Source organism: Capra hircus, chromosome 4 (genome assembly GCF_001704415.2).
Source record: "Capra hircus breed San Clemente chromosome 4, ASM170441v1, whole genome shotgun sequence".
NCBI lineage: Eukaryota > Metazoa > Chordata > Mammalia > Artiodactyla > Bovidae > Capra > Capra hircus.
Window position 1 is genome coordinate 28270194 of NC_030811.1, and position 27773 is coordinate 28297966.

Below are 27773 nucleotides of genomic sequence, written 5' to 3' on the forward strand. Positions count from 1 at the left end.
AGCCCACCAGTCTCTGTCCATGGGATTTCCCAGAGAAGAATACTGGAGTGGGTTGCCATTTCCCACTCCAGGAGATCTTCCCAACCCAGGGACTGAAACTTCATCTCCTGTATTGACAGACAGGTTCTTTAACACCATGTCACCTGGCGTGCTGCAGTTCATGGGGTCACAGAGAGTCTGACATGACTAGGCCTTGGTGACTGAACAACAATGAACCTGGGAAGCCCCAGATAAATGGGAGAGAAGTAAAAAAATCTCTGGGGCATAAGAAATCCAAAATCGATGTAATCACCCTCAAGCAGGTGAAATATAACTTCTCACTCTTAAGGGTGCCTTGTACACAGGACTTCCTGCAGAAAAGTGCCATATAGAAAGGAGGGGAAAAGAGTAATTTCAGTGGGGAAACCTAATATACACTACCTCAGCAACATGATCAAGGTCAACATCAACAGAGGTGAGTCATTTTGACTTGTGCTGTGATGGGATGTGATGAGAATGGCACTTCACCTTTTTGGATCTTCTTCCTCAAAACCTGTGTGTGTGTGTGTGTGTGTGTGTGTGCGCGCGCGCGCGCGCGTGCGTGCGTGTGCTAGTCACTCAGATATGTCCGACTTTTTGCACCCCCATGGACTGTAGCCCGCCAGGCTCTTCTGTCCATGGGGATTCTCCAGGCAAGAATACTGGGGTGGATTGCCATTCTCTTCTCCAGGGAATTTTCCTGACCCAGGGATCAAACCCAAGTCTCCTGCATTGCAGGCAGATTCTTTACTGTTTGAACTACAAAACCCATAAGCCCAGTCTAATCATGAAGAAAACATCAGACGAATCACAGCTGAGAAATGTTCTGTAAAACACCTGACTCCTCAAAATTTCCAAAGTTATCAAAAACAAGGAAATCTAAGAAATTGTTATAGCCAAGAAGAGCCTCAGAATACCTGGTAACTAAATGTAGTGTCCAGGATGGCGTCCTGAAACCAAAAAGAGGATGTTAGGGGAAAGACTGAGGAACTCTAAAATGAAGCATGGATTTTAATTATCAATGAGTGTTAGTTGCTCAGTCGTGTCTTACTCTTTGGACACCATGGACCGTAGCCCACCAGGCTCCTCTGTCCATGGGGATTCTCCAGGCAAGAATACTGGAAGGGGTAGCCATTCCCTTCTCCAGCAGATCTTCACTGACTCAGGGATGAAACCTGGGTCTCCCACATTGCAGGGGGATTCTTTACCTTCTGAGCCACCAGGGAAGCCCTTTCCACATTGGTTCACTAATTATAACAAATACTGATGTAATATCATATTTGATCTTACATAACATAACAGGGGAAACAGTGGGTGGAGTATATGAAAACTCTCTTTGGAATTTCTCTATAAACCTAAGACTGTCCTAAAAAATAAAGCTTATTAAAATAAAATGCATTTTAAAAAAATGGACCACTATCTGCTTCCCCAGATTCTTCCCTGGAGTGGGGAAGCTTTGTGGAGCTCAGAGCTGGCCATCCTAGAGAAACAGATGAAACTTTGGGTCAGCAGGCAGGTCTGAAAGCTCCAGTCAAGACACTGCCCCTTCCCCTCGGGCAGGGCTAGCGTGCCTGCAGACCCAGAGACGTATTCCCCACAGGTGACTTGGCATCTGTGGTCTCAGGTGCATGGGGCCGGACCTGACAGCTTTGGGCTGGGCTCTTCCTTGCTGCCCTCTTCCCCAACACCGCGAGTTTCCTTGCCTGGCCTCCTGGAGTCTTTGGTTCTAACTCCCCCAGCTCTGCTAAGGGTTGTCTAGGAAAGTGCAGGCTCCCCACCCTGCCCGGCAAAGCTTAGTCCTGAGAGAAACGTGGGGAGGGCCGAGTGCAGAGGTTAGGCACTCCTGGTGAAAAAAGAAGGAAAAAGGGGTGTTTTCTGTATCCCCAGTTGAGAGGAAGTGCTCTTCACTCTCCCTGGCACATTCAGAGGGAGGGAGCTGAGTAGCCAGAGTTTCAGACACCCGCCAGAAAAGTGCTGGGATTTGCAGAAAAGCAGGGTCTCCCAGGCCTGGTCTGGGGGAGCAGGGCTGGCAGTGGCGGGAGTTTCAGCTTCAGGACTAAGCTTAGGAATATCCAAGGAAATTGAAGATTCCCCACATTTTTGTGGCCAGGAAACTACGTTGAATTTCAGTTCGGAGGCGTGTGCTGCCAGAGAGCGGTTTTGGCGAGGTGGCCAGTGCGCTCTGGAAAGCTGAGGACTGGCAGGAAATGGGGCTCTCTGGAGAGAGGAAAGTTAGGAGCCAGAACCCTACAGCTCACTAGGAGGGGCCACAGGGAGGGATAGCAATAGCCTGGAACTGGCGTCGCCACCTCCACTGAGTGCCCAAAGCCCAGGGTGAGGAGTCAGGGCAAAGCCTCCGGTTTCAGCTCCGGCTGCGCCCTGTCCTCTCCAGCTTTACGCATGGGCTTGTCTCGTCTGCTGGCCCCATGAGGAGGGCAGGGGAACTCCAGCCGCTTCACCTGAGGACTGGTCTTTTCCCACAGCTTCAGGGCTTTATACCAGGGGCCCCCGAGGGCAGTAGAAGCCAGTGGTTTGGGCTCTATAACAGGGCGAGGGACAATCAGGAATGGCCACGGCTGGCCTGGAGAGGGGCGCACAGTCGGGCTGGCGGGTGGCAAGACCTCTGAGTTAATGTATAATTGTGAGCAGATGGCGGGGGCTGGCAGCAGCCTGGGGCTTGGGCCCAGCTAATGAGGGACAATTAGCCCCAAGCCCGGTGGGGGCAGCTGAGAGAGTCAGACAGTGAAGGCAGATATTTGCTCCTCAAACAGTCTGGCGCTTTGGGCAGAGGGCTGAGTGGCTGAGCCTTTGGGCTGGCTAGGCTCCCCTTCCTCTCTTTTCCCTCCCACCATCACCTCTGGGTCGAAAACCTCTGTTTGTTCAGACCCAAGAGTGTGTTGTAAAGGCGGGGGTAGAGGGTAGTTTATGGGGGAAATCACTGCCTCCACCATCTGCCAGGTCTTGTCCCTGCTCCCCCTGACACCCCTATCTCCACCCTCACACAGCTGTCCATGGGAATAGTGGGTCCGGACATGGAGCCTTTGGTCCCCAGATGCAGGGGCAAATAAAGAGGAAGGGAGAAGGCAGGAAAAGAGGACTAAGATCAGGGGTACCACATGCCTTCCTCCTCTCACCCAGGCATGGCTGAGTATTGGGACCAACAGTCCCAGCTGCCCTGGGAGTGAACTGGCTCTATAGCCATGAGGGCACCTGCTGTCCTGCCCCTGGTGCTGAAACTACCTGCTGCAGTCTGCCCAGAGCTCTGGACTAGCCTGAGGAGGCTGGAAAAGGAGGGGAGTAAGTATCAGGGTAAGGGAGAAAACCCACTTCTGTGATACATTTGGCTCTGTCTTGAGAATGAGTTCCCAACCCTAGGACCAACCATGACATCCATGCCCCTGTCCCCCCAAAACCAAAGCATTTACCAGTGAAACCTGGTCTTAGATCTCCACACCCTGCTTACTTTCAGCCTGACTTCTGAGAGGGTCTCTCAGAATCCAAAGTATGGGATGGACCCGAAGAGCTTTCCATGCTGCCTCCTTCACAAGAGATCTGCCCATGCGGGAGGTGGCAGCAGAGCTTCCATGCGCTGGGGGCTTTGTCTCCTTTCCAGCTGCTGGGCCTTCCACCCCAACAATGATCCGGGCACCCTGTGGTGTCCACGGTGGGAACAGGAGTGTCATTCATAATTTAGAGTCTAAAACCACCATATCCTTAGTGGAATGGAGCCTGATAAGTCTAGAAATGGATAGATACCCCACCTGCAACCTAACTCCCCTCAGAGGCTTATTCCCACCATCAACCCTGTTGACAGTGTTTTGAATCCCAGGGTCCCCCAATTTCTAAGCAAGACTCATCCTGGGCATCACCTCAGTCAAGGAGCCAACTGGAAGTTTGGTTAGGACACTCAGGAAGAACTGGTGCCATGTGACACTCTTTTCTACACATACCTCATTCTCTGAGAGATTCATGGGCCAACTTGGCCAGTATTTAGGTGTTGGTCTATGTACCCATTTATCTTTTCAACCAACACAGGGCTCAGGAGTTGACTCAGAACCCAAAAGTGCATTCTGGGTGGGAGGCTGTGCCTGTGGTTCTGGAAGTCACGTTTGGGCTTCTGAGCATCTGAAGACTTGGAGACACAGTCTGAAATTCCCCCATCTTCCTTATTCCTCATTCACTTCAGGAGTGCTGGCCCCTGAGTGGGTGTGCTCAGGGGCTGGGCGCCCTGGGTGAGACTGGCTCTGGCCCTGCTTCAGGCTGGCAGGTGGGGGCAACATGGGCTCCTAGGACTCCCAGTGAAAGGACACAGTGGGGCATTGGCTGTGGTTTGCCCTGACTCAGGGCCGGCGTCAGTCAGCCCATGCATACTTCCCTCCTCCTCTCTCCTCTGCTCATGGCCTGTGACATCACTGGCTGCTCCCAGAAGGCTGCCCTCTGCTCCCGATCACCGGGCTCTCTGTAGCTCTGGACCCCCTGGCAGGACTGAAGCAGAAACAGAGAGGAGGCTGTTACCAGGACCAGACCAGCACCCTCCCTGGAGACTGCAGGAGTCTCAGGAGCCCAGATCCGGAGCCTGAGACTCCTGAAGCGTCGAAGCTCTCACCTCAGTGCCTCCACACAGGTAGCTCGCCTCCGGCTCATTGTCTGCTCTGCCTCCCAGGCTGGCTCCATGTCTTTGTGCGGCCAAGCCAACCTCTCCCCTCCTTTGTCTCTGCAGCCACCTCCTTCCTGCCCCTTCAGCCCCCTCTCCTGCTCTCCCATCTTGTGAGGACTGGTTCTCTCCTCAGACAAGTCAATATGAATTTTGGAAATGTGTGGTGCAGTGACTGGGAATGGGTTACTATTTTGAGTTGGGGGGATTTTAGGTTTGGATATCGAACCTGAGCCCCCACAGCTCCTCTTGAGCTCTAGTCACTGAGGAGGGGGACAGAGTCCTTTCAAGGATTCAGGGCTTGGCCGATTTTCTGAGCTTTTGACACAGCCCTTTAAGTCCCCAGACTGACTTTCTTTTCTCCATTGCTTTCGTGGTGGCAGGGGTGGAGGCAGAGAAAGAGAGCCTCAGGATTAGAAGCTGGAAATGTCAGCTTCTGAGGAGGGACTGGCTTCTAAACTTCCCCTGAACTTTACTCTCTGGGTAGCCTCTTATTTGCGAGCACCCCAATTTGTCCCTCGGTCTTCTGTCTGGAGAAACCTCTGCCTGCCTTCCTGACTCTTGGAGAGATGAGAGCTTGTAGGGGAACGTGTCTCTCTCTGTCTAGAGAGGAGTGAGTGAAAGCTGTCTCCGTCCCTGAGTTCCTCAGGTCCCTCCTGAGCTCATTGTCTTCTCCCCAGCACCAGTCTCCTCTTCCTGGCTGCTCTGTGATCTCTTGGAGAGCAAAATCCTTGTCCTTTTCCATTTTACCCCCTTCATCCTGAACAGCCAGCTGTGTACTCATGATTAATACCATGTTCAGTAAATACTTGCAGATTAGTTAACTAAGTCAAGATGGTGTGGTTATTACAGGAAAGATCCAAGCATAAGCTATTCTCTGGGGTGACCCCCAGACCTGCCAGGGGTCCAGGCATGAAAGCAGGTGGCTTCAACTGCCATGTCTAGCTGTTAAAAGCAAGACAGACATGGTGGCTCATGACCTTTGTCCCTAGCTGCCCAGAGACTCTCTCATGCTCATCTTGGCATCTGTGCAGCTCAGAGACAGCCCTCTCCTGCTTCTCCCTCCCTCCCTTCGATATCCCTTCAGTAAATGGTAATTGAAGGGATGAGTGGCCCTGGAGAGCTGACCTCTGAGAGTATGAGATCTAGAACTCTCCAGAGTTAACAGGAAACGACAACCCCAGTGGGTTAGGTGTCAAGAGAGGTGTCTTCTGGGAGACTTCAGGCTTGCTCATCTCTGCTTCCAGTGGGTGGGGCCTGAGCTTCAATGCCTGGGGGTAGAGCCGAGCCCTGGTGTCTCCCCAGACCTTCCTGGGGAGCATAAAACACAGAGCAAGACCCTCCCATGAGGTGCTCTGAAGGAAGCTTTCTGGCTGGTGGTTTGGAGAACATAACCTGCATAAGACTGCAGGCAGAACCTTGAATGCAGTTCCCAGCCCTGGACCAGGGTGATGGGGATCTGTGGTCCCTGGTGCTCTCCCTGGCTGGGCAGACCCTCCTGAGCTTAGGAGGTGGGACCCTTGCCCCAAGTGTATCACCTCCTGGGGGCTGATAAGGCTTTTGAGGGATCTTAGCTCCTCGACCAGGGATCCAACCTGCACACTGGAAGTGCTGAGTCTTAACCACTGGACCGCAAGGGAAGTCCCCTAGCTCTGTGATGTTTTAATTCAAAGGTTTAGTAAAATGAATTTGAATCTTTGTAACCAATCCACCGGCAAATTTTAGAAACCTTATCCTCTATCACAAAACCCTATCCCAAGATCATTCCAAGCAAGAGATTCCACCCAAAGACCCCTGGATTATTGTAGGCTCAGCCCCAAGAACAAAGAAGGACCTCCCAGGAGAAACTCCCCTCCCCACTCTTCCCAGTGCCTGTCCTTTGAGAGGAAGCTCAGCCTGGAGCATGCCGCAGGATGGTAAGACACCTGAGAGAAGCTGGAAGGACAGGGTAGCAAAAGGAGGGCAGAAATGGCTCAAGGTTCTGCTTCCATCCACGTGGTTTCATGTGCCCTTGGCCAGCGTTCTAAGGGTGCTCAGTCCAGACAGTCTCTCTGTTCCACCCTGTGTCCGTAAGCTCAGGAGGGCCAGTGCCTATGGCCAAGGAGCAAAGATTCACCCATGAGCCAGCTCCCAGAGAAAGTGGCATGTTTGGGGGACCCTGTGAGCAGAAGAGGGGCCATCCCTTGGGGAGAGGATTTTCTGTGTGGTGGGAAGGCAGGCTGGAGGGGTAACCCTCTCCCAGGAGGGTCATCCTGGCCACAGGTGGACTGGAGAGAGGGGAGCTGCTGGGTTGGATGCCTCTTTCTCCCTCCCAGGGATCAGTAGTGTGAACCAGCTAGGGGGGCTCTTTGTGAATGGTCGGCCCCTGCCCCTGGATACCCGGCAACAGATTGTGCGGCTAGCTGTCAGCGGGATGCGGCCCTGTGACATCTCCCGGAGCCTCAAGGTAGGATGCTGGGCTCTTCACCCACTGGTGGGGACAAGAAGCGGGGAGAGGAGGCCCTTTAAGGCAAGTCCGGAGCTGGTGCAGACTGGGAGGGCCTTTGGGCTTGGGCTGCTCCCCTGAGGGCTGGGATAGGGAGCTTCAGATTTCTGAATGTGGGGCTGGACTCCACTCTGTGGCTTTGTAGCTTCCTCTGTCCCAGAGACACTCCTCCTCTGGCCATTAGGCCTTACCTGTCTCTGCCTCTCACCTGATGCAGGTATCTAATGGCTGTGTGAGCAAGATCCTAGGCCGCTACTACCGCACAGGTGTCTTGGAGCCCAAGGGGATTGGGGGAAGCAAGCCACGCTTGGCCACGCCGCCAGTGGTGGCGCGAATCGCCCAGCTCAAGGGGGAGTGCCCGGCCCTCTTCGCCTGGGAGATCCAACGCCAGCTCTGTGCAGAGGGGCTTTGCACCCAGGACAAGACTCCCAGTGTAAGTGCCCTCCCCGCCCCAGAATCAGAACTGGAGCCGCAGACAGGCTGTCTGGGGAGGCAGAAGTAGATTCCTTCTTACTTGGCAGTGGGGCCTCCCAGGCTGGGGGCAGGGCTCCTGGGCTCTCTTCTGACCCAGAAGTTTCTCTTCTGAAAAGTGGTGAGACAGGTGAGATGAAGAAAGTATGGGGAGTGAGAGGAGGCTGCCATTGGAAGTAAGGTGTTGGCTGGGACAGAGAGAGGGAGGATGTTGGGGAAACATCTTTAGGTAGCACCCCCGGCTCTGTGCACCGTCTTCCTACTCAAGACCCCACATCTTCAGGTCTCCTCCATCAACCGAGTCCTGCGGGCATTGCAGGAGGACCGGAGACCGCCCTGGATACATCTCAGGTTGCCAGGTGGGTCTTGGAGCTGCCTCCGGGGATGATCAGAGCTACACATAAGCATCTTACAGTTCTCACATTCCTTTCTTGTATCACCCTCACCGTAAGACAACCGAGAGGGCCTGGCAGGGGGTCTTATTCTCTCCTGGCAGGAGAGGATGGAGGCTCAGAGGAAGGGAAGTGACTTACCCAAGGTAACTGGCTAGGTGTTGGCAGGTCGTGGAACAGAGACCAGCTCCTAGGCCCCTAGGTTCATAGGATCTGTTGAGGAGGAGGCAGGACTGGGGCTTCCACATCTTCTCCCTGCCTTGATCACAGCCTCTCAGACCACTTTTGATATGCGGCGGTGGTCACACAAGCCTGGACCAAACCTTGCAGCTGTCTCCCTCAAAATACTAAGCATGCGCCCACAACGGTATGGAGTGTGCATCTCACCCAGTGCCCCTGCAGCAACCCCCGAGTACTGGTGGATGTCCCAGCAGCGCGGTTCCTCTCTTTAGCCACACTGCTCTGGACCCACAGCCCCGGAGGAATCGCTGTTGCAAACCCGCTCCCGCTCCTGTCTCCCTTTGCAGCCGGTTTGGGTCCAATTCCTCGAACTCCGCCTAGTGACTCTGAGGCTCCCCGGGGTCCCCACCCAGGACCTGGCCACCGGAATCGGACGATCTTTTCCCCAGGCCAAGCTGAGGCGCTGGAGAAAGGTGCCGGGGCTGGGTGGATGTGGGCCATGGCTGAGCGCTGGAGGCTGCAGGTGGCCCTGCCTCCAGGAGGAGGGCAGTTCAGGGTTGTGCCAGGCGGGGTAGGAGCTGGGAGGAGGTGTTGCTGAGGGGGAGCCAGGCCTTGTCCCGCTCCCTGTGTCCTTGCTGTGTGAGCCTCCATCTCCGCAGAATTCCAGCGTGGGCAGTACCCTGATTCAGTGGCCCGCGGGAAACTGGCTGCAGCCACCTGTCTGCCCGAGGACACGGTGAGGGTGAGTGAGCCCTGCTGCACAGCGTGCACAGGCCCCAGCGGCAGAGTCTGGGCCAGGCAGGCTTTGGGCTGCGGTGCGGTAGAGAAGGGGGTGGGAAGGTGGAGACCGGCTTGTTTGGAGCAGAGATGAGACAAGCCCCTCCATGTTCCCCTGCTGCTGATTGCTCTCCCCTCCTCCCTCTCCACGCCTTGGTGCTGAGGAAGGGGTCAGAGAGCAAAGGCCAGAGCAGGAAGCGGGGAGGTCGAGTCTGGGGAAGGGTCTGCTCTCTGAGTCCAGGTCAGGAACACATGGGTGAGAATGGTAGGTGCTGGGCCCTGGAGCGCACAGTCAGCTGCATGGTTCTGCCCTCCCTCAGATCTGGTTTTCCAACCGAAGGGCCAAATGGCGCCGACAAGAGAAGCTCAAGTGGGAGATGCAGTTTCCAGGTGACTTCTCAGCCCATGCAGCCACTCATCCATCCACTCACCTTTCTCTTCCTTCTTTCTTCCCTTTCCTTCCTTCTATCCATTCACATTTCCCTTCCTTCCTTCCCTTCCATTCGTCCATCTATCCATCCATCCACTCACCTTTCCCTTCCTTCCCTCCATCCATTCACCCACCCATCTTTCCATCCATCCATCCACCTATCTTTCCTTCCATCTCTCCAGCCACCGAACATTTACTTGGCACATCCCACACATCAGACCTTGTATTGGATGCTGGACACACATAATCCTTGCTCTTCAGGGCTGCACAGCCCCTGATTTATCATCCCTGGAAATTAATCCTTCTTCCCCAGTCTTTTAAGACCCCGCTTTGGGGAGGAGGCAGTTTAGGGCTGTAGCATCCACCCCTCCCACCCCTGCCAGAAGTCACTGCCTTTCCTCAAACTTCCCCAGCCTCTCACCACCACCCCCTGCTCCGCAGACCCTTGTTCCTCCTGCTGAGTGGATTCTCCCTTACCTTGTAGGTGGTTCCCAGGGTCTGACTGTACCACGTGCCTCCCCAGGAATCTTCTCTGCACAGGTATCCAGGAGGAGGGGGAGTTTGTGAACCGGGAAGGCTCTTCCCATTCGCAGTGGAAGCCTGAGCTAGAATTCCTGGTGCCCCTGGCCCCCACAGTGCATGCTTCCAGGAAGCGCCATCCTCTTAGTGTACTGTGTGAATGGCTCCCCCTGAAGTTGTTCAAGATACAGCCTGGGGGCAGGGGTCCTGGTCGTGCAAAACAGGAGGTGTCGCTGGCAGCTGAGGGCTTCCTCTTGCTTTCCAAGCAGTCCACGGCAGTCCTACCTACCCTGGAATCCACGGGTCCCTCCAGCTATCCACTGTGCTGGGGGACATCATCTGAGGGGTGTCTGAGTGACACCCCACCACAAGCCTGTCTCCAGTCCTGCTGGGGTAAGAATCCGTGCCAGGCCGCACTCCTGCAGGGTGTAGGGAGGGCAAACCAACTCCTTGACCCACCAGAAGGCCCGATCTCCAGTCGGGGTTATCAGTGGAACCTCAATACAGCTTTCCTCATTCCTTGCATGTCCCACAGAGTTGGGGAGACTAGCACCCCTGAGTGTATACTACCATTGACGGCTATAGCAGGAAGACGGGGCGGGATTGGGATCTGAGTGTATATATCCAGGGTAAAGAGCCAACATCTGCTTCTCTCCCCATCAGTAATTTGGAGGGCTGGGGTGCCAACAACAAGCCCAATCTCAACCTCCCTTCATCCCTGCAGGCTACCTGCCCCCTACAGCTGAGCTCCCTGGACTCCGCCCTGCTTTGCCATCCTTGCCCTTCCTTCCTCTGCCCCCATCGCCAGTCTTGGTGCCCATCAGGCCTTGCACTGGCCTGGCTCCCCACTGTGAGGTCTGGGATGAGGAAGCAGGCTCAGTGTGGAAAGGAGATGTGGTGGGGAGGATATGACCCCACCTGTCCAAGCGGAGCTCTGCCCCTCCTCCTTCCTGTGTCTCCTCCTTGTGTGTGGAACTTGCCCCTCTGTGTGTCACCTGAGTGGAGAGGCTGTGCCCACCCACATGTCTTATTGGCCTTACGAGGCTTCCAGTTGGCAGTAATAAAAACATTTTTTAAATTGGCAGTAGTTCTGTTGTCCTTCGTGTTTTTAAAGTGAGTACTCATAATCCCATCCCTATATTTAACAATTATAAACAGTTTGCCCTCTGTCTATCTAAATATCTATCTATGAAAATGTGTCTCTAGCTAGCTATCATCTATTTCTGTGTTTATAATCTATGAATCTAGCTACTGTCTATCCATCCAATCTATCGAATCTCTGTATGTATGTATGTATGTACATATCTGCACATGTATGTATAGGTATCTGCCTTGGTGTTTTGGTGCTCATATACCCACACGTATGCACACGTGCAGATACTGACAGCACCTCATGGCCTGGGATGGCCATGAGTCACCCCTGAGTCCTCCAGCATGCATCTCCAAAAAATAAGGGAAGTTTTCTTATATAACCACACCATGACCACATCTAAGAAAATGTCTAATAATTCCTTAATCTAAGAGACATATGAACTCCTTAATTGCATATGTATTTTCTGCACAGCTGCAAACAGAGCGGAAATGCCCCTTTTTATATTCTGCTCCCCCCTTTATATGTGCTCCTGGAGCATGTTTACCTGCTTCTTCTTTTCTGTAAGTTCCAAATCGTCTCAATTTTGTCTCCCTAGAGAGAAATCTCCAGGCTCCTCCTGAGAAACCTAGGGATGTAAGAAAAGAGAGGGACACGGAGGAAAGTGATGGAGGGGATATTTGGAGTGAGGGGTGGGCTCATCTCTCCAAATTCTTTCCATTTTGAAGAGATGGGGATGGAATGATGATGGTGCAAAGTGAGGGTCAGGACAGAGTTTATTTACTTCCATCTGCGACGGGTACTGGTCCTGAAGTTATCCTCCAATAAGTCTCTTTATCATCAAATACTCTAGAGCTGTGCTGCCAGTAAAAGTAGCCACCAACCACATGTGGCTACTAAAGTGATTAAAATGAAACAAAATGAAGAATTCAGCTCCTTACTCACGCTGTGTGTGCGCTCAGTCACTTCCAGGAAGTGCCATCCTCTTGGTGTACTGTGTGAATGGCTCCCCCTGAAGTTGTTCAAGATACAGCCTGGGGGCAGGGGTCCTGGTCGTGCAAAACAGGAGGTGTCGCTGGCAGCTGAGGGCTTCCTTGGGCCATGCAAGGAATGAGGAAAGCTGTATTGAGGTTCCACTGATAACCCTGACTGCTGTATCCGACTCTTTGTGACCCTATGGACTGTAGCCCACCAGGCTCCTCTGTCCATGGGATTCTCCAGGCAAGAGCACTGGAGCGGGTTGCCATGCCCTCCTCCAGGGGATCTTCTGGACCCAGGGACTGAACCTGAGTCTTCTGCATCTCCTGCATTAGCAGGCGGATTCTTTACCCACTAAATCACCTGGGAAGTAGTCACGTGCGCCTGTGGCTACTGTGTTGGACAATAAACGTTATAGAACATTTCCATCAGCACAGAGAGCTCCCTGTGCCAGCACAGTTCTACCATGAAATTCCAAGGATAACAGAGCATGACCTGCCTCTGCTCTGCTTCTCTCCTCTCAAGCTGGGGCCCCACTGGACAGATGGCCCAGGGAGATGGGCAAGGTTTTGTGAAGTGACTGAGATTGTGCCATTCACTTCAGTGACCAAACTGACCTCAGCAACGGAAGCAGCTGGCAGCTGAAGCCCCATGGCTGAACACATTCAAGCTGAGGATGGCCAGTTGTGGGGAGCATAAAAGCGTGCATGCACATCTGTGTGTGTGTGTGTGTGTGTGTGTGTGCATGTTTGCATGTGCGTGCATGTGCCCCTGGGCACATACATCCCTGTGTGTCTGACTACATGTATTAGGGAAGGCTGAAGAAGAGATTCTGTGTTAAATGACTCCCAAGGGCTTGTCTCTGAAGACTGTATTCCACACCGCATCTCTGGCTTATTCTTAACATTTTCTAGGAAAGGAGATGCCCTGGTCCTTAGTGTTTGCAACCTTCTCTTATTGCATTAAAATGTTTACAAAATTCTTTCACATTTCTTGAGGAAAAACATACTTACAGAAACTTGACATCACTTTCCTCTACCCAAGCAGAAACTCGCTCAGATTCTGGTTTCAGCTTCTCTTCTCAATAAACTTAAAAGCCAGGCCCTCGTTGTGGGATGATGCAGTAGGGCTCAGGCTTTGAGAGTGTTTGAGAAGCTGTCTGGATGCTGTTTTATATAATATTGAGTTAGCAATGAGCACAGATTATTCCCTTTTCCACTCCCTTTCAATTCTGATTGCATCAAAGAGACAATTTTCATTTTGGTTCTGCTCTGTAGCCCCTCTGTAACACTTGTTAATCTATTTTTTTTTTTTAACAGAGGGACAGGGAGCTTCAGGCTCTGAACCTTGGTCAAGGAGGGGAAATCTGACTAAAATTTATGGCATTACTTTGGTTTCATTGTATTCTTTTTTTTTTTTTTTGTCTTCAGTATATTCATTTTTATGGTCACTTTCTACTCATGGCTTCCCTGATGGCTCAGTTGGTAAAGAATCCGCCTGCAATGCAGGAGACCCCAGTTCGATTCCTGGGTTGGGAAGATCTGCTGGAGAAGGGATAGGCTACCCACTCCAGTATTCTTGGGCTTCCCTTGTGGCTCAGCTGGTAAAGAATCCGCCTGCAATGCAGGAGACCTGGGTTCAATCCCTGGGTTGGGAACTTCCCCTGGAGAAGGGAAAGGCTACCCACTCCAGTATTCTGGCCTGGAGAATTCCATGGACTGTAAGGTCATGGGGTCGCAAAGAGTTGGACACAACTGAGCAACTTTCACTTCACTTCTGCTCATGGCAAGTGATTCTGGCCTTCCATTTTATGATAGTGATTAAAATATCCCTTTCTAAATTAATGTACTTAAGAGCCTGTGTCTAGAAAGGCATTAATGGGGCAGATGATATACCACTAAGGGCCAAGGTTACAAAGACAGTGCAAGAAAGACACCCACTTTGGAAGCTCTGTTTTGATGGAAAGACTCATGGGCATCAGGGTCTACTCTAATTGAAGAATTGCATCAGAGGTCCCAGTCATGGGCAAATCACTTCAGCTCCCTGTAAACGGTGGGCAGCGATGGAGAAAATACCTTTTGCATCCTACTGACTGGATCAAAAGGAAATGATAAGGTGGGACGGTTGGCCAGCTGTGGAGGGAGAGTGGGCTATGTACGCATAAGCTGTCATTATGGCTACCTTGTGCCTATAGGATTAATAATCCTTCCTTTGTCCTAAACCAGAAGGACATCTAGTCATATCTTGGCTGTGACTCCTTATTCCTCATGGGATCTCTGGGGAATGTCTAGTGCTTCTGGAGGGGACGGGGAGAATCGGCGGAAGAATAGGGTACCATCTGGTCTCCCCTCTTCTGGACACCACTTGGAGTGGCCTGGAGCCTCAGTTGCCACCCTCATCCACACCTCTGCCCTCAAGCCAGATGCACACCAGGGTCTTGGGGGTGGCCGTTTGCGATGTATTTTTGCTCGAAACAGGTGTTTTGCTAAACTGGGTAGGAAAAGTTGTGTTACAGATATTCTTCTCATGGATCTTGACTCTGGGGCTCCTGTTTGGTTTAGTGTAGTAGTTTCTCCTGGAAGATTTGGATTTCGGTAGGTGGCATCCTGTTGACCTGGGGAGCAAAGAGGAAACAGAAACCTTCCGTTGGTCATTTGCTGATTTCTACCATTTAGGAAAAAACCTGGTGAGACCCAGTGGGAAGAGAGAAGATAAAGTCATTTGTCCCTTTGTTGAGGAAGGGCCACAGGGACAGAGGAGAGGTTAGTTTATAGGGAAGAGCAGAAGTGATTTTGAAAAATCCAATGAATGGTGCAAAATACCACCAGAATTCACAGGGAGAGTAGAACCAACAGGTTAGACTTCCTAAGAATTCAGACTGACTTGAGGAAGACATCTGATGGCGTGAGGGTGTGCAAGGCGCCAAGCTGTTTACTCAGCATTTCACTGTCATCAGCTCATGTAACATAATAATCCCACGAGCGTCACACTATATTCCCATTTTACCTCAAGAAACAGACTTTGAGAAGTTCATTGGCCCAAGGTCAAACAACCAGTTTTCTAATAAGCATCAAATTAGAACCCAGCTCTGAGTCCAGAAATGAACTCTTAACCACTTTGATGGAATGTCTACTAGAATGCCAGGCCTGGAAACAGAAATCTAGTGCAATCCAAATCCTTCATGGAACAGATAAGGAAACGACTCAGTGGGATTTCCTTTTGTTTTCCAGTTTGCCACAATTAAAGGGTTTATGCAGAAAATCAATAAAAGATGAAGGAAAAGAGTGAAAGAATATGGGATCTCTATCTAGAGGCATACAGTCACTGACCCCTCAGACCACCCTATGAAGCAGACATTATCCCCATTTTACAGATAAGGAAACCAAGGCTTAGAAATGTTAGAGCAATTTCCCTGGGGTTACAAAGCTAGTAAGGACCAAGCCTTGCTAGTTTTAGTTCCAGGTCTATATAATATTAAAACTGAATCTCTTTCTACAACATCCTCCTGACTTCCCAAGCCAGGAAAGAGAGGATGATTGTGAAGGGACAGGGCTAAGAGGAGTGAGGTATCCTGAAGAGTTAGGAGCAGGGAAAGCTGGAATGGAGGCAGCAGCTTAGAAAAGTGGACTTATGGTGGAGAAGAGATCAGGTAGGGATGGGCCTGGTGGCTGGGGAGCCCTTTGCACTGCAGGCTCTTGGTGGAAAGCCTGCCACACAATTGTGCCAGTAATTATGGTAATTACTAAGGAGCAAGCTAGGACCAATCTAGACAGCATATTAAAAAGCAGAGACATCACTTTGCCAACAAAGGTCCATCTAGTCCAGGCTATGGTTTTTCCAGTAGTCATGTATGGATGTGAGAGTTGGACTATAAAGAAAGCTGAGCACTGAAGAATTAATGCTTTTGAACTATGGTGTTGGAGAAGACTCTTGAGAGGCCCTTGGACTGCAAGGAGATGCAACCAGTCCATCCTAAAGGAGATGAGTCCTGAGTGCTCATTGGAAGGACGATGTTGAAGCTGAAACTCCAATACTTTGACCACCTGATGCAAAGAGCTGACTCGTTTGAAAAGACCCTGATGCTGGGAAAGATTGAATGCAGGAGGAGAAGGGGACGACAGAAGATGAGATGGTTGGATGGTATCACTGACTCAATGGACATGAGTTTGGGTGGACTCTGGGAGTTGGTGATGGACAGGGAGGCCTGGCATGCTTGTGGTCCATGGCATTGCAAAGAGTTGGACACAACTGAGTGACTGAACTGAAGCACTCAAGAGGCTCTGCCAATGAAATACTGGAATTTTCAGGGTTTGGTGAAGGGAACACAAGGGAGGAAGCAGAGATGGCGCTGGGTCTTGAGCCTGAGCGTTTGAGAGGATGGTGGTCCCCTCCATGGCCATGGGGAGGGCAGGAAGGATCACCTTTGAAGGGGAGGGTGAGGAGGATCATTTGGAGGAGATGGCAGGATGAAGTCAAGTCAGCTGTCAATCCGAAAGTTGGAAAGAGATGAGATTAGACTTCAGGAGAAGGATCAGGCTGCAGATAAATCTGGGTGCCATTAATACCCAAGGATCTGAGGTATAGGGGTAGAAAGTACCTAGGATGGAAAGGATACCCCTCAAAGTTACCAGTCTTCCCTACAAAGGGGGAAAAACTCTGCCTCTTAATGAAGAGAGACAGATACACAAGTGCCCCCTCATCTTGTCCCCTGCAGTCTGACTTGCAAGCACAAGAATCAGCGTGACATAATAGTGAGAAACCTAGATCTGACTCCTCCTCTATCCAGCAAGTCTAGGTCTAGAAGCCCCATGAGAATTTGGAATAAAGGTCTGGAGTGGATCCAGCCATGGGACAGATGCCAGCCTCGGGTGCATATTGGTTTTGCTCTCACATGCCTCCGCACCCTCTTCCCTTCTTCTGCTGCTCCTCATCAGCTTCTGCTCCCAGACCCCTGGGTCCTTACCTAAAATTCCCAAATACACTCTTTGGTAATGTCTTCGCTGTCTGCCAACAGGGTACCACTTCGGTCGGATCGCATGTAGAAGCCATTGGGTGCCAGCACTGTGAGCAAGTTGCTGCCCTGAAGCTCGATACAGAAGTTGAGGGCGAACTTTCCCCAGGGCCGAAAGGTGCCGAAGGATGTTATTGACCAGAAGGATCCACCCTGTGCTGGGGATGGAAGAGCTCAGGTTGGTGGGCCATTCTGGAGTTGGGCGGTCTCTCTCAATACAGCCTCTGAGGGGGCTCCCAGGAGGCCCACCACCCCTCCTGGACTGCCTTACCCTGCCTGTCCTGGCAGGTCCCTCTCTGGGAACATAGGAGGGCAGGTTTCTGTTCTGCCCACCCACTCCAGGAGCCTTGAAGTGTAAGAGCAAACAGAAACTGTTTTTCCTCCTATGAAAAGTGGGCCCTGAGTAGCAGTCCCTGAAGTCTTAGTTGAGGCTAAGGCTAGGCTAGATCATGAAGCCAGGGGTGAGGAAGTGGAGCTACTCACCTTGGAAGTGGTAGATGCCCTGGCGGCAGGGCAGCAGGTGAATGCAGTCTGGTTGATCCATATTGCACTGCAGGAGGTCGTGTTCTGACGAGGTACCCACATACCCATACCGACCCCGCAAGGCAAGGAAGGGGCGGTTGGCTAATCGAATCCCAAATTCCTCATTTGGACCTGAAATAAACATGAAGAAGTTATTGGGATGGGCTGTCTCTAGATGTTTTTCCAGATGGAAGCAGGGAGATGGGCCTTGATGGCAAAATGGTATCATAAATATCCTAATATTTAGCGAACAGTTATCATGTGCCAGGGCTCATGCTAGGTGCTGGTGAAATGTTTATGAAAGCACTCATTACAGCATGGAGGCCAAGACATTTTAATATTCTTCCTTCCTTTGAGATGAGTGAATATATTTAATCTTCATGATAAACCTCTGAGGCAGACAGATTGGCTATCACCTCCACTCATGATAGAGACAATGAAACTGAACCTCAGATAAGGGGGTTACCCAAGTGATGATGAAAAGTCAGTGACTCAGCAGGTTGTTGTTGTTGTTCAGTTGCTAAGTCGTATGTGACTCTGCGACCCCATGGACTGCAGCACGCCGGGTTCCCCTGTCCTTCACTATCTCCCAGAGTTTGCTCAAATTCATGTCCATTGAGCTGGTAATGCAGCAGGTGATACAGACCCGAATCTTCTTCCCCCAGCCGTGGTGGCCTTTCTACCATAACCGCAACTTTCTACCATAGCTTCTACCAAGCTCCCTCTGAAAGCGACTCTGACTTGGAATACCCTGGCAAAGGCTACTTCGCCTACCTGGAATGGTGGCACTGCCCATCAACAGGCCATTGGCTGCGATGCCCAGGAAGCGTCCATTGGGAGACTGCAGGAGGATCCTGCCACAGTTCCAGTGCATACGAAAGAAGGTTTCACACTCCATTGGGTGCCCATCAGCCATCACTGCCCTGTGGCGCCTCTGAGAATATTGGGAACAGAGGAGGGAAGCAAGGACTCAGACTCTCAGCTTTTTTCTTGTTATTTTTATTCTTAGACTCTCCTTCCCATATTCCACCCTCTAGCTCTTTTTTTTTTTTTTTAAATTCTCTCAGGGTATGCTTATGCCTGCAGATGGCTTTTTGGAAAACATGTTGTGAGCTCAGCTCTCCCACTTCTCCAGTCTGTGCTGTGTCCCATAGGAAGAGAAATGAACTTTGGCCTAGACTCCAAAATCATAAGCGGATCATAGACAAAAAAGTGAAAGTCAACCTATAAAACATCTAGAAGAAAACAGGAGAAATTCTTGGCAACTTTGAGTCAGGCAATGATTTCCTGGGGCCAAAAAAAAAAAAAAAGCGCAGCCACTTATAAAATGGAGAAATTGGACTTCATCAAAATTAAAAACTTGGTGCTCAAAACTAAAAACTTGGTGCTTGAAACACACTATTAATCAAATAAAAAGGTCAGTCATAGACTGTGAGAAAATGTTTACAGTGCATAAATCTGACAAAGGACTTTCTTTTAGAACACACCAAAACTCTGACAACTCAATAAAAAGACAAGCAGCACAATAACAAACAGGCAAAAGAGTTGATCAGACACCCCACAGAGAAGATCTACAAAGGACCAATAGGCACATGAAAAGATGCTCAAATTTATTGATTATAAGGGAAATCCAAATTAAAGCCACAATAAAATAGGCATTACACATTTACTTTTAGAGTGGCTGAAGTTAAAAAGACAGATAAGACCTGGTGTTGGTGAGATGGAGCAATTAGAACTCTTCTACATTACTGGTGAGAACGTACAGCAGTACTTTAGAAGACTGCTTGAAATTTTCTTAAGAAGTTAAATACACATTTATCATATGACCCAATAATTCCACTCCTACCTATTTGCCCAAGATAACTGAAAGCATGGGCCCACAAAAAGGCTTGTGCATGAATGTCCGTAGTAACTTTGCTTACAATGGCCCAAACTGGAAACAACTCAAGTATTCATCAATAAGTGAGGGTATAAGCAAATTATGTTTGTGTTTGTGAGTAGCGTTATGGAATACAATCCATCAATATAAAGGAACAAACTACTGATACATGTGATATCATGGACAAATTTCAAAAACATTATCCTGAGTGAAAGAAGCATATATACTGTAATACTGTATGATTCCATTATATGAAATTCAAGAGCAAGCGAATTGAATCTATAGTGATGGAATGCATATTGGTGGTAGTGGGGAGGGCCAGAGGGGAATTTCTGTGATGACAGAAATATTTTCTAACTTGGTTAGAAACAAGCATGCATGGTTGCAGCATGCTTGTATATATTTGTCAAAACTTATTGAATCGTACCCTTAAAACATGAGCATTTTATTTTGTGTAATTCATGCCTCAATAAAGTGTTTTTAAATCTTCTTTTTTTAAAAGAGGCCTGATTGGATGAAAGTGTGCCCACTGGATGAAAATAAGAGTTTATTGACAAGGGCCTCCATACTTCATCTCATTATCAGATCATCTGCCCTGAAGAAGGAAAAAGCGAGGGAGATTCTAGGGCTCAAGGGTTCTCTTGTCCAGAAAGTCAAGGTCTCACCTGGGCTAGGTAGCAGCCATTGGCTGAACGAAGCTGCAAGGTGGGGGTCTCGTTGTCACATTCAAACTGGAACAATGACATTGGGCTTATGTGCTCAGAGGCAGCACACACCTCCACATCTACAGAGGAAGAAGATGTCAGAAGAAGCCTGAGTCTGGCCCCAGTCTCAGTCTCAGCCTCTCCTCCACACTGGATGACTGGCATTCCCTCTGCTTTCCCTCCTCAGCCTTTTTCATCTTGGCCCATAGTAGCCTGGAGAAGACCCAGGCCACTTTTCTTGCAAGTCTGTGACCCTACTTTAAAGCCCATCTCCATGGCATCAGAGATCCTCTGGGGACCTCAGGATCTTCCTTAATCACCAGGTTCAAAAATCCTCTCTGATCCCAAACAAATTTTCCTGTTTTAAGCAACCAGCCCTCCCTCCCCCTGTGGCTGTTAGACCCAGCACTTGCCATAGACGACGGAGAGGAACTTCCGAGCCTTGGACGTGAGGCTAACCCATGTTGGGCAGCGCTGCAGGATGAACCACTCCTCGCCTCCATGGGGACTGGAGCCCAGGCTCAGGAGTAGGCGTGTGCCCTGTGGATACAGTATGCCTCCCTCCCCATCGCTCAGCGCCACAAGCCCTCCAGGACGCACTTGCATGTGAAAAGCTGTCTGCGTTGAGGGTTGGGAGACCAGCCGGTCTAAGTGGGACACGAAGGTGTGTGCAGAGGTCTCCAGGTGGTAGCATCCATCTTGGAAGTGCAACAGGAAGCCGCATTCCTCCAGACATGGAATTGGTGCATCTACCCAGACTCGGCCCATGGTAGGGTCAGCCCGGGCATAGCAGTGGTTGAGGGGGCTGAAGAGGATCACGTGGACGTGCAGGGCTGGCCGAGGGGTCCACATGTGGTAAGCTGAGAGGACCCGGGAGGTACAGAAAACATCCTCGCCATCAGATTCCAGGTAGCGCCCACTGATGATGCACTGGAGGGTCCATTGGCCATTGCGGTGGAAACGGATGAGGAAGCACCCGTGATGGCTTGTCCTTGGCCGCCCGTAGCACAGAGAACCGTCTGCCTCGCACAGAAGGTAGAGACCCTGCAAGCTTCTTAGTCGTACCACAGCCTGTGTGTCATGCTCATTGCTCACTAGGATCTCCCAGGTCTGGAGGCATCGGGAGGGAGAAGAGGGATATTAGTCCTGCAAAGAGGCTAGACCGAGGAGCCCTCTAACCATCACCCCTGGCATCACTCCAGGACATTCACTGAGATCAACCACCTTCCTTCCACATAGGCCTCCTAACTGTCCTCTCTTCTAGCCCCTCGTCCAGCAGTAATAAGATCATCTCAGGGCACTTCCACCACTGGAGCCAAAGGACTTCTCAAGATCCCAAGAGACACTGTAGGTAACCACCTCCTCCAGGTAATGGAAGGTAAAACCCCCTCTCTCTTCCTTGATCACTTCCTTAAATACCTAATTTTCCAATAAAAGCTTTGGGTTAAGTCTTTCTTCTCTCTTTTCTCACTATTTCCCCTGGACAGCACAATCAGCCAACACATCCACCCACCAGAACCACTTTTCCAACATGGCAAGAAAAGAGCAAGACCTCTGACAGGCAGGCCACGGGTTCCAGGGATGAGGATGGGAGCACAGACAGTCGAGATGCAATTGTCTGTTTCAGCTGTGACCAGCTTTGTTACAAGCAAGAGGAGCTTGTTACTGTCTCTCTCTCTAGCACCATCCCAGAAGTGCCTACAGCACTCTGTAAAATGAGGACCAGCTCTCCAGTGGCTTCTAGAGGAGCCCATTCTCAAATTACAACCAAGATGTAGAACTTGCAGTAACTCCACTGGCCCAACCTCCCCAGACGCCTGCAATCCTGCCTTCTAGCTTGGGCTCTCCTCCTCTCCTTTTGGTGATAACGCAACCCTTCTGTGTTGGGATAGAGGATGGGGAGCAGCCAGAGCAAGACAAGGTAGCAAAGCCAGGGCTGAGGCTTCACCATGTGGGCCAGGTTTAGAGAGAGGGAAATGGCACAATGGAGGCCTGTGAGCAAAAGCCTGGCTTGCCCTCTCAATGGCAGAGGCTAGAAAACTGATTAGGTTGAAAATATATCCACGCGTGCACACACACACACACACACACACACACAGACACAGACACAGAGACACAGACACAGACACAGACACACACACACACACACACACACTCATACAGCTTGGCTACCAGGAAAAAGGGTTCCAGCGCAGGTTTGCTCTGTTACCTGTCTCCGGCCCAAGCCCTTTGCCGTAGCTGTGACCGTATTCTTATATGGTTGATAACTGAGGTAGGATCCTGCCCAGCTGATGAGCCCAACCCTTAGGTCCTCAGCCCTGGGTTGTCTTGGCGTCCACTCTACCTCCTCCATGGGGCCAGCCCCACAGGTGATGACTCAGTCCGGCCCAGCCTTCCCCCCAGTGGTGAGGTTCCACAGGCCATAGGGCCTGGAATCAGGCTCTTAGTACCCACCGGAAGATGTTCCCAGAGTAAACTTTCAAGGCAGAGGCTGGCCCAGGGCCCAGTGCCTCTGTGACCCGGGAGCATTGTGACTGTGGGGGCTGCGCCTTGTCCCACCAGAGGGGAAAGGGCACTGCCCAGCAGCATCAATCCAGAGGAAGTGGGTCCAGAGCCTCTGGCACTCGCCTCCCTGCATCCCTCCAGGCATCAGGTAGCTCAGTCTGGGAATCAGAACTCAGCGTGGGCCAGCGACCACGTGTGATTTCAGGCAAGTCTCTCCCCTCTTCACTTGTGTGCCTTATTTTAATCACAGGGTAGAAATCAACCTCTTTCCTTTCTAGGAAGTGGATTCTTCCTGGCTCCCTTGGGGCTCAAGTGTTTTTAGAATTCAAGATATCCAAGAAAAATCTATTAACTTTTACGGCTCTTGGGTGGATGAGGCCAAATGGTCTCAGGAGATACTTTTCAGCGAGTGTAAGGAAACCCTAGATACTCATCAATGGTCAGATTACTCATGCTTATCAGAAATGGCTGGCTTGTGGGCAGGGTAAGAATGGCCCAGGTTGGGATGGGCACAGGGCACCCTCCTCAGTCCCCAAGGGTGCTGCTGCTGGCAGCCAGCCAGGTTGCCCTTAAAGATACCAGCCCCTCCCTCACCAGTCTCCACTGGCCGAGAGCCTCCAGAACCCACTGCCTCCAAAGCTCATGGAGAAAACCGGCACCTGGAGAAACCGGCAACGTGAAATAAGAAGGGAGAAAGGTCAAAAGAAACAGAAGTGGTGATGGTGGGTTTGTTGAGCTTTGCTGGAATGCAAAGGGAAAAAGGCGGAGTGAACCACACTTGGAGAATACTCTACACACTTGATCCTGTACATGTATCTTCCTGTTCCCTGTAGATGGAGTCTCCCCAGGTAGAAAGAGCTGCAGTGGTGCACAGTAAGGGACTATAATCCCCATGCACTGTGTGCATGCTCAGTCACTTAGTCCTGACTATAGCCCTGACTACGGACTATAGCCCACCGGGCTCCTCTGTCCATGGGGATTCTGCAGGCAGGAATACTAGAGTGGGTTGCTAAGCCCTCCTCGAGGGGATCTTCCCGACCCAAGGATGGAATCCATGTCTCTTACATCTCCTGCACTGGTGGGTGTGTTCTTTACCACTAGCGCCACCTGGGAAGCTCTCCCCAGACCCTGCCTGCACTTAAGTCACTAGATCCTGACCCAGGGATCGAACCCATGCCTCCCGCACTGCAGGTGGATTCTTTACCATCTGAGCCACCAGGGAAGCCCTACCAAGGTTTTATAAAATAAGGCCAATAGACGCTGAGCGACAGAATCACCTGGTTAATTTTAGAGATGCAGATTCTTGGGTCTCAGACCAGTCCTGAAGAATCACTTTCAGAAGTGTGATTATTCTTAATATCCCCCCTGCCTCGTTTCAATGTGCATAGTCATCATTAAGAACCACTGCTCTAAGCAGCTGGGAGGTGGATGGGAAATGGGAGTCAGGTGGTTTACGAACCCATGAAGGTAGAGCCTGTTACCCGCAGCAAAGGCCCCTTGGAATTGGGGAAGGAATGGAATTTCCTCCATTGGAGGCCCTAAATACTTCTAGTCTTGAGTAAGGAGGGAGAAGCTGAGCTAGATGAGGGTAAGGTTGTGTGTGCGCTTGGGGTAAGGGGTTGGCTTGGCAGGCTTAGCTGCTTTGCTATCGTTGTCGTTTAGTCTCAGTCGTGTCCGACTCTCGAGACCCCATGGCCTGCAGCCTGCCAGACTCCTCTGTCCATGGATTTCACAGGCAAGAAAACTGGAGTGGGTTGCCATGTCCTTCCTCCAGGGGATCTTCCCATCCCAGGGATTGAACCTGTGTCTCCTGGCAGGTGGATTCTTTACCGCTGAGCCACCAGGGAAGCCCTAGCAACTTTGAGCCCTGGCCCCGCCATGACCATATTATCTTTGCAGCCAGTAACCCAGCCCCCCAGCCCCCCACTTGTAGGCTACACACAACACGGAGTACAAACCACAGCAAATTTATTACTCAATATCCAGTGCCACATCATAGCACCACCCGGAGCCCTCACCTCCCCTTCCCACCTGGCCCAAAGGGTACACCCGAAACGGAAGAAAAAAAACTCAACCCGGATCCCTGCTCCTCTTCTGGAAGAAGGGGCCTTGGCCCTGGAAACCCCTTTCCACAGGTCCCAGTGGACAGGAGATCAGATCCCTCCGTGCCCAGAGAGTGGGGCTCCAGGCTCCCAAAAGAGAGAGAGCATGCAGGCAGGAGCAGTGGCCTGTGTCTGCGGGGGAGGAGGAGCTGGGAGGGAAGGGCACTGCCTGAGGAGTCCGGGAGTCTGGTCCTCCCAGGATGATGCACGCGGGAGCTTCTGGGCAGCAGGGGCCGGCCCCTGGTTGGCTAGCGCTTTGACAGCTCGTGCGACAGCCAGTCCAGCCCGTCGTACAAGCCTGTGCCCTGGGTGGCACAGGTGGCCTGGACGTACCACTGTGGGGAGGGGGAAAGAAAGAGGTCAGCGGCAGGGACAAAAAAGGAGATGCCTTTGTTTCCTGCCAGGCCTGGGGCTTCCTGGGGCCAGGCGGGCCCTCACCGTGCGGCTTCGCAAGTGCTGTAGCCCCAGCTTGTCGGTCAGCTCGCTCACGGGCATGGCGTTGGGCATGTCCTGCTTGTTGGCAAACACCAGCAGCACTGCATCCCGCAGTTCGTCCTCCTGCAGCTGGGGGAGGTGAAGGGGGTGGGTGGAACGCAGCTGTGCATGGGAGCCCCCCCGCCCTTCTACCTTTTAGCATATTTGTGGGAAGAACAGAATACTGTGTCATCTACTGAACACGAGACAGACAGTTACCAACTGCTTAAGTCCAGCAAGGGTCTTTTTCTAATTAGACTACTTGCCCTAGTCAAGATGACATTTCCAAATGGCAAAACAAGAATGTAAGAGGATGTTTCCTTCCACCTGGTATAACTCTCCCCTCCCCATAATCTCAGGCTCAGCTGTGAAGACAGGAGAGAAAATTCAAAGGAAAAGTCAGTCTAATACTTTCTACCTGACCCCGATTCAAAACAGGGTGAGTTACTTCTAGTGACTGTGCCCACAAAGAGAAAGGTACGTTCGCGGCCCGTGAGGCACTTTCTGACTCTCACACCCGCACGAGACTTCTCTTCCCCGGGGCTCTGGGTGCTCACCATCTTCTGGAGTTCGTCAGCAGATTCTTGGACCCGCTCTCGATCATTACTGTCCACCACAAAGATGAGGCCCTGGGTGCAAAGGAAGACAGGAAGGAGGAGCTATCTCCCGAGTCTGGGACACACACATCCTCCTCTGGACCCTTTGCTTTTCTGCCCGTCTTTAATTGTGTTGAAAGCTTGCTCATCTAGTAAGCCTGCTCATTCCATAACGATCTGCAGTTATCCTAGCACAAACTGGAGACATCCTGCAACGGATGCAGCCTCTGCCCTCAGGCAAGCGGTCTAGCAAAAAGATGTGCAAGGCAACAGTGAAAGACATGTGATGAGCCCTAAATCAGGCAGCTTGGATTCAGAACTCTGCTTCTAAGGAGAAGCAGAAGGTGGCTGGCTAAGTCTCAAAAGGATAAGGGCAATCTGAAGAGGCTCGCCTACAAATGAGGGTGAGAGGCTGTAAGGGTTTTTTCCTGGCTCGGGGCCAACACCTCAGCCTTCCTAACCCTAACATCTCTTCCCCTGGGGGTGGGGTAGCCCCAACCTGAGTGTTCTGGAAGTAGTGCCGCCACAGAGGCCGAATCTTGTCCTGGCCTCCCACGTCCCAGACTGTGAAACAGATGTTCTTGTATTCCACTGTTTCCACATTGAAGCCTGCAGATAATTGTAGAACATATGAGGCAAAAGTCCTGAAAGGAAGGAACTCATTAACACTAAGTGGATTCAGGAGGGACACAAAACCAGAAGGCAACGATCGAGGCCCCAGGAAAAAGAACCCCAAGAGGCCCGACAGTCCACAGGCCGGGCGGCGCTAGGTCACATCCATCCCGAACATAGAGATACCCTGACCCACTTCTCAGGTAGCAGGATTCGATTTCAGGGTCAGTTCCCGGCAGATAAAGGCCTGGGGCAGAATACGGAGCAGATCGTCGGAAGGGACCCCGCCGCGCTCCCTCTCCTCCCGGCCTCGCCTCCGAACTCACCTATGGTGGGAATGGTGGTGACAATCTCCCCCAACTTCAGTTTGTACAGGATTGTGGTTTTTCCAGCCGCATCCAAGCCAACTGCAACGGAGAGGGGCACAGGGATGGAGATGAGAGCCAGGGAGCCCTCTAGAGCCCAGGGAAGGGGAGAGGCCAAGACAACCGATGCTGACGGGGGCGGAGAGCCCGGGCGCCTCCAGGTGCGCGCTGCTATCTACCTTCCGGGCCTTGAGGGCTGTCGGGGTGGGGAGCGCCAACTCCTGCCCCCAGAGCGGGCAAGGGACGGCGGAGGACTGAGGGGAAAGAGGCGCAAGAGAAAGGCCGAGCGCTCCTTTTAAAAGTCGTCTCCAAGGGCGGGGAATCCTCCCTTCTTACCAGCCGGGCTGGGGCGCAGGGAGCTTCACCCCACCCAGGCCCGCAGCTCCGGGTGTCAGGCCCCGGAGGCGGTGCTGCAGACCGCGATCCACCCGAGAGTAGTGCCCCCCGGGGGGTAAGGACGTGGGTGACTCGGGGTCGAAGACACGAGTGAGCAGGGGCTGGAGGGACGCGGGGGCAGCAGGGCTGCGCAGGGGCCGGAGCTCGCGTCCGGGCCGCGAGCTTGGTCTGCCTCACCCATGAGGATCCGCATCTGCTTCTTCCCGAAGATCCGCGAAAAGAGCGCGGACACGGTGAGGCCCATGGCGGGGCCGGGGGAGGGGGCGCGGGCACCGACGCGAGGTGCGGGCTGGAACCGGCCGGCCGCTGGGGGATGGGGCGCAGCAGCAGCAGCAGCAGCAGCAGGAGGAGGTACCGCCGCCGCCTCCGCGCGTCTCGGCCCGCCCTACGTCACCTCGGGCCGGCCCCCGCTCTGGCCCCGCCCCAGCCCTCAGCCCCGCCCCTCCGCCCCGCCTCCACCCCGCCTCCAGGCCCTGGCTCCGGAAGACTGAAGCTGAGCGAGTCTTCACCGCGTCTACGGTTAGGGCGCCAGTTTCGAAGATGGGAAGGCCCTGGGTCTCCCCAGGCTTCTAGCTCGCCAGTCAGGTCCTTGGAGCTGAACCAGCAACCCGAG

General features: G+C 52.0%; 3 protein-coding genes across 3 annotated transcripts; 1 reads left to right on the forward strand and 2 right to left on the reverse strand.

Annotated features, from left to right (window-relative positions):
- Positions 6766-10819, forward strand: PAX4 (paired box 4). Its single transcript, XM_018047494.1, is given in 11 exon segments — positions 6766-6818; positions 6935-7118; positions 7375-7590; positions 7912-7987; positions 8548-8673; positions 8860-8942; positions 9298-9367; positions 9892-9947; positions 10193-10336; positions 10669-10722; positions 10724-10819. Coding segments are annotated over 11 exon segments (1119 nt in total). The 3' UTR covers positions 10781-10819.
- FSCN3 (fascin actin-bundling protein 3) lies at positions 16958-22463 on the reverse strand. The gene is made up of 6 exons (XM_018047516.1): positions 22320-22463; positions 20524-21220; positions 20072-20190; positions 18302-18461; positions 17489-17659; positions 16958-17163 (listed from the first exon to the last, which is right to left on the reverse strand). Exons 1-6 carry the CDS (start codon positions 22461-22463, stop codon positions 16958-16960), a joined length of 1497 nt encoding a protein of 498 aa, XP_017903005.1.
- Positions 24567-27561, reverse strand: ARF5 (ADP ribosylation factor 5). Its single transcript, XM_005679429.3, has 6 exons — positions 27338-27561; positions 26726-26806; positions 26287-26396; positions 25749-25820; positions 25156-25281; positions 24567-25052 (listed from the first exon to the last, which is right to left on the reverse strand). Exons 1-6 carry the CDS (start codon positions 27402-27404, stop codon positions 24966-24968), a joined length of 543 nt encoding a protein of 180 aa, XP_005679486.1. The 5' UTR covers positions 27405-27561; the 3' UTR covers positions 24567-24965.

Coding starts and splice junctions, on each gene's coding strand:
- FSCN3 (XM_018047516.1), bottom strand. CDS start 22,463: ATGGAGGAGGTAGAGTGGACGCCAAGACAACCCAGGGCTGAGGACCTA. Junction 20,191..20,523: donor GTTCCTCTCCGTCGTCTATG/GCAAGTGCTGGG, acceptor CTTCCTCTGTAG/ATGTGGAGGTGTGTGCTGCC. Junction 18,462..20,071: donor ATGGCTGCTACCTAGCCCAG/GTGAGACCTTGA, acceptor CAATATTCTCAG/AGGCGCCACAGGGCAGTGAT.
- ARF5 (XM_005679429.3), bottom strand. CDS start 27,404: ATGGGCCTCACCGTGTCCGCGCTCTTTTCGCGGATCTTCGGGAAGAAG. Junction 26,807..27,337: donor GCAGATGCGGATCCTCATGG/GTGAGGCAGACC, acceptor TCTCCGTTGCAG/TTGGCTTGGATGCGGCTGGA. Junction 26,397..26,725: donor CACCACCATTCCCACCATAG/GTGAGTTCGGAG, acceptor AATTATCTGCAG/GCTTCAATGTGGAAACAGTG.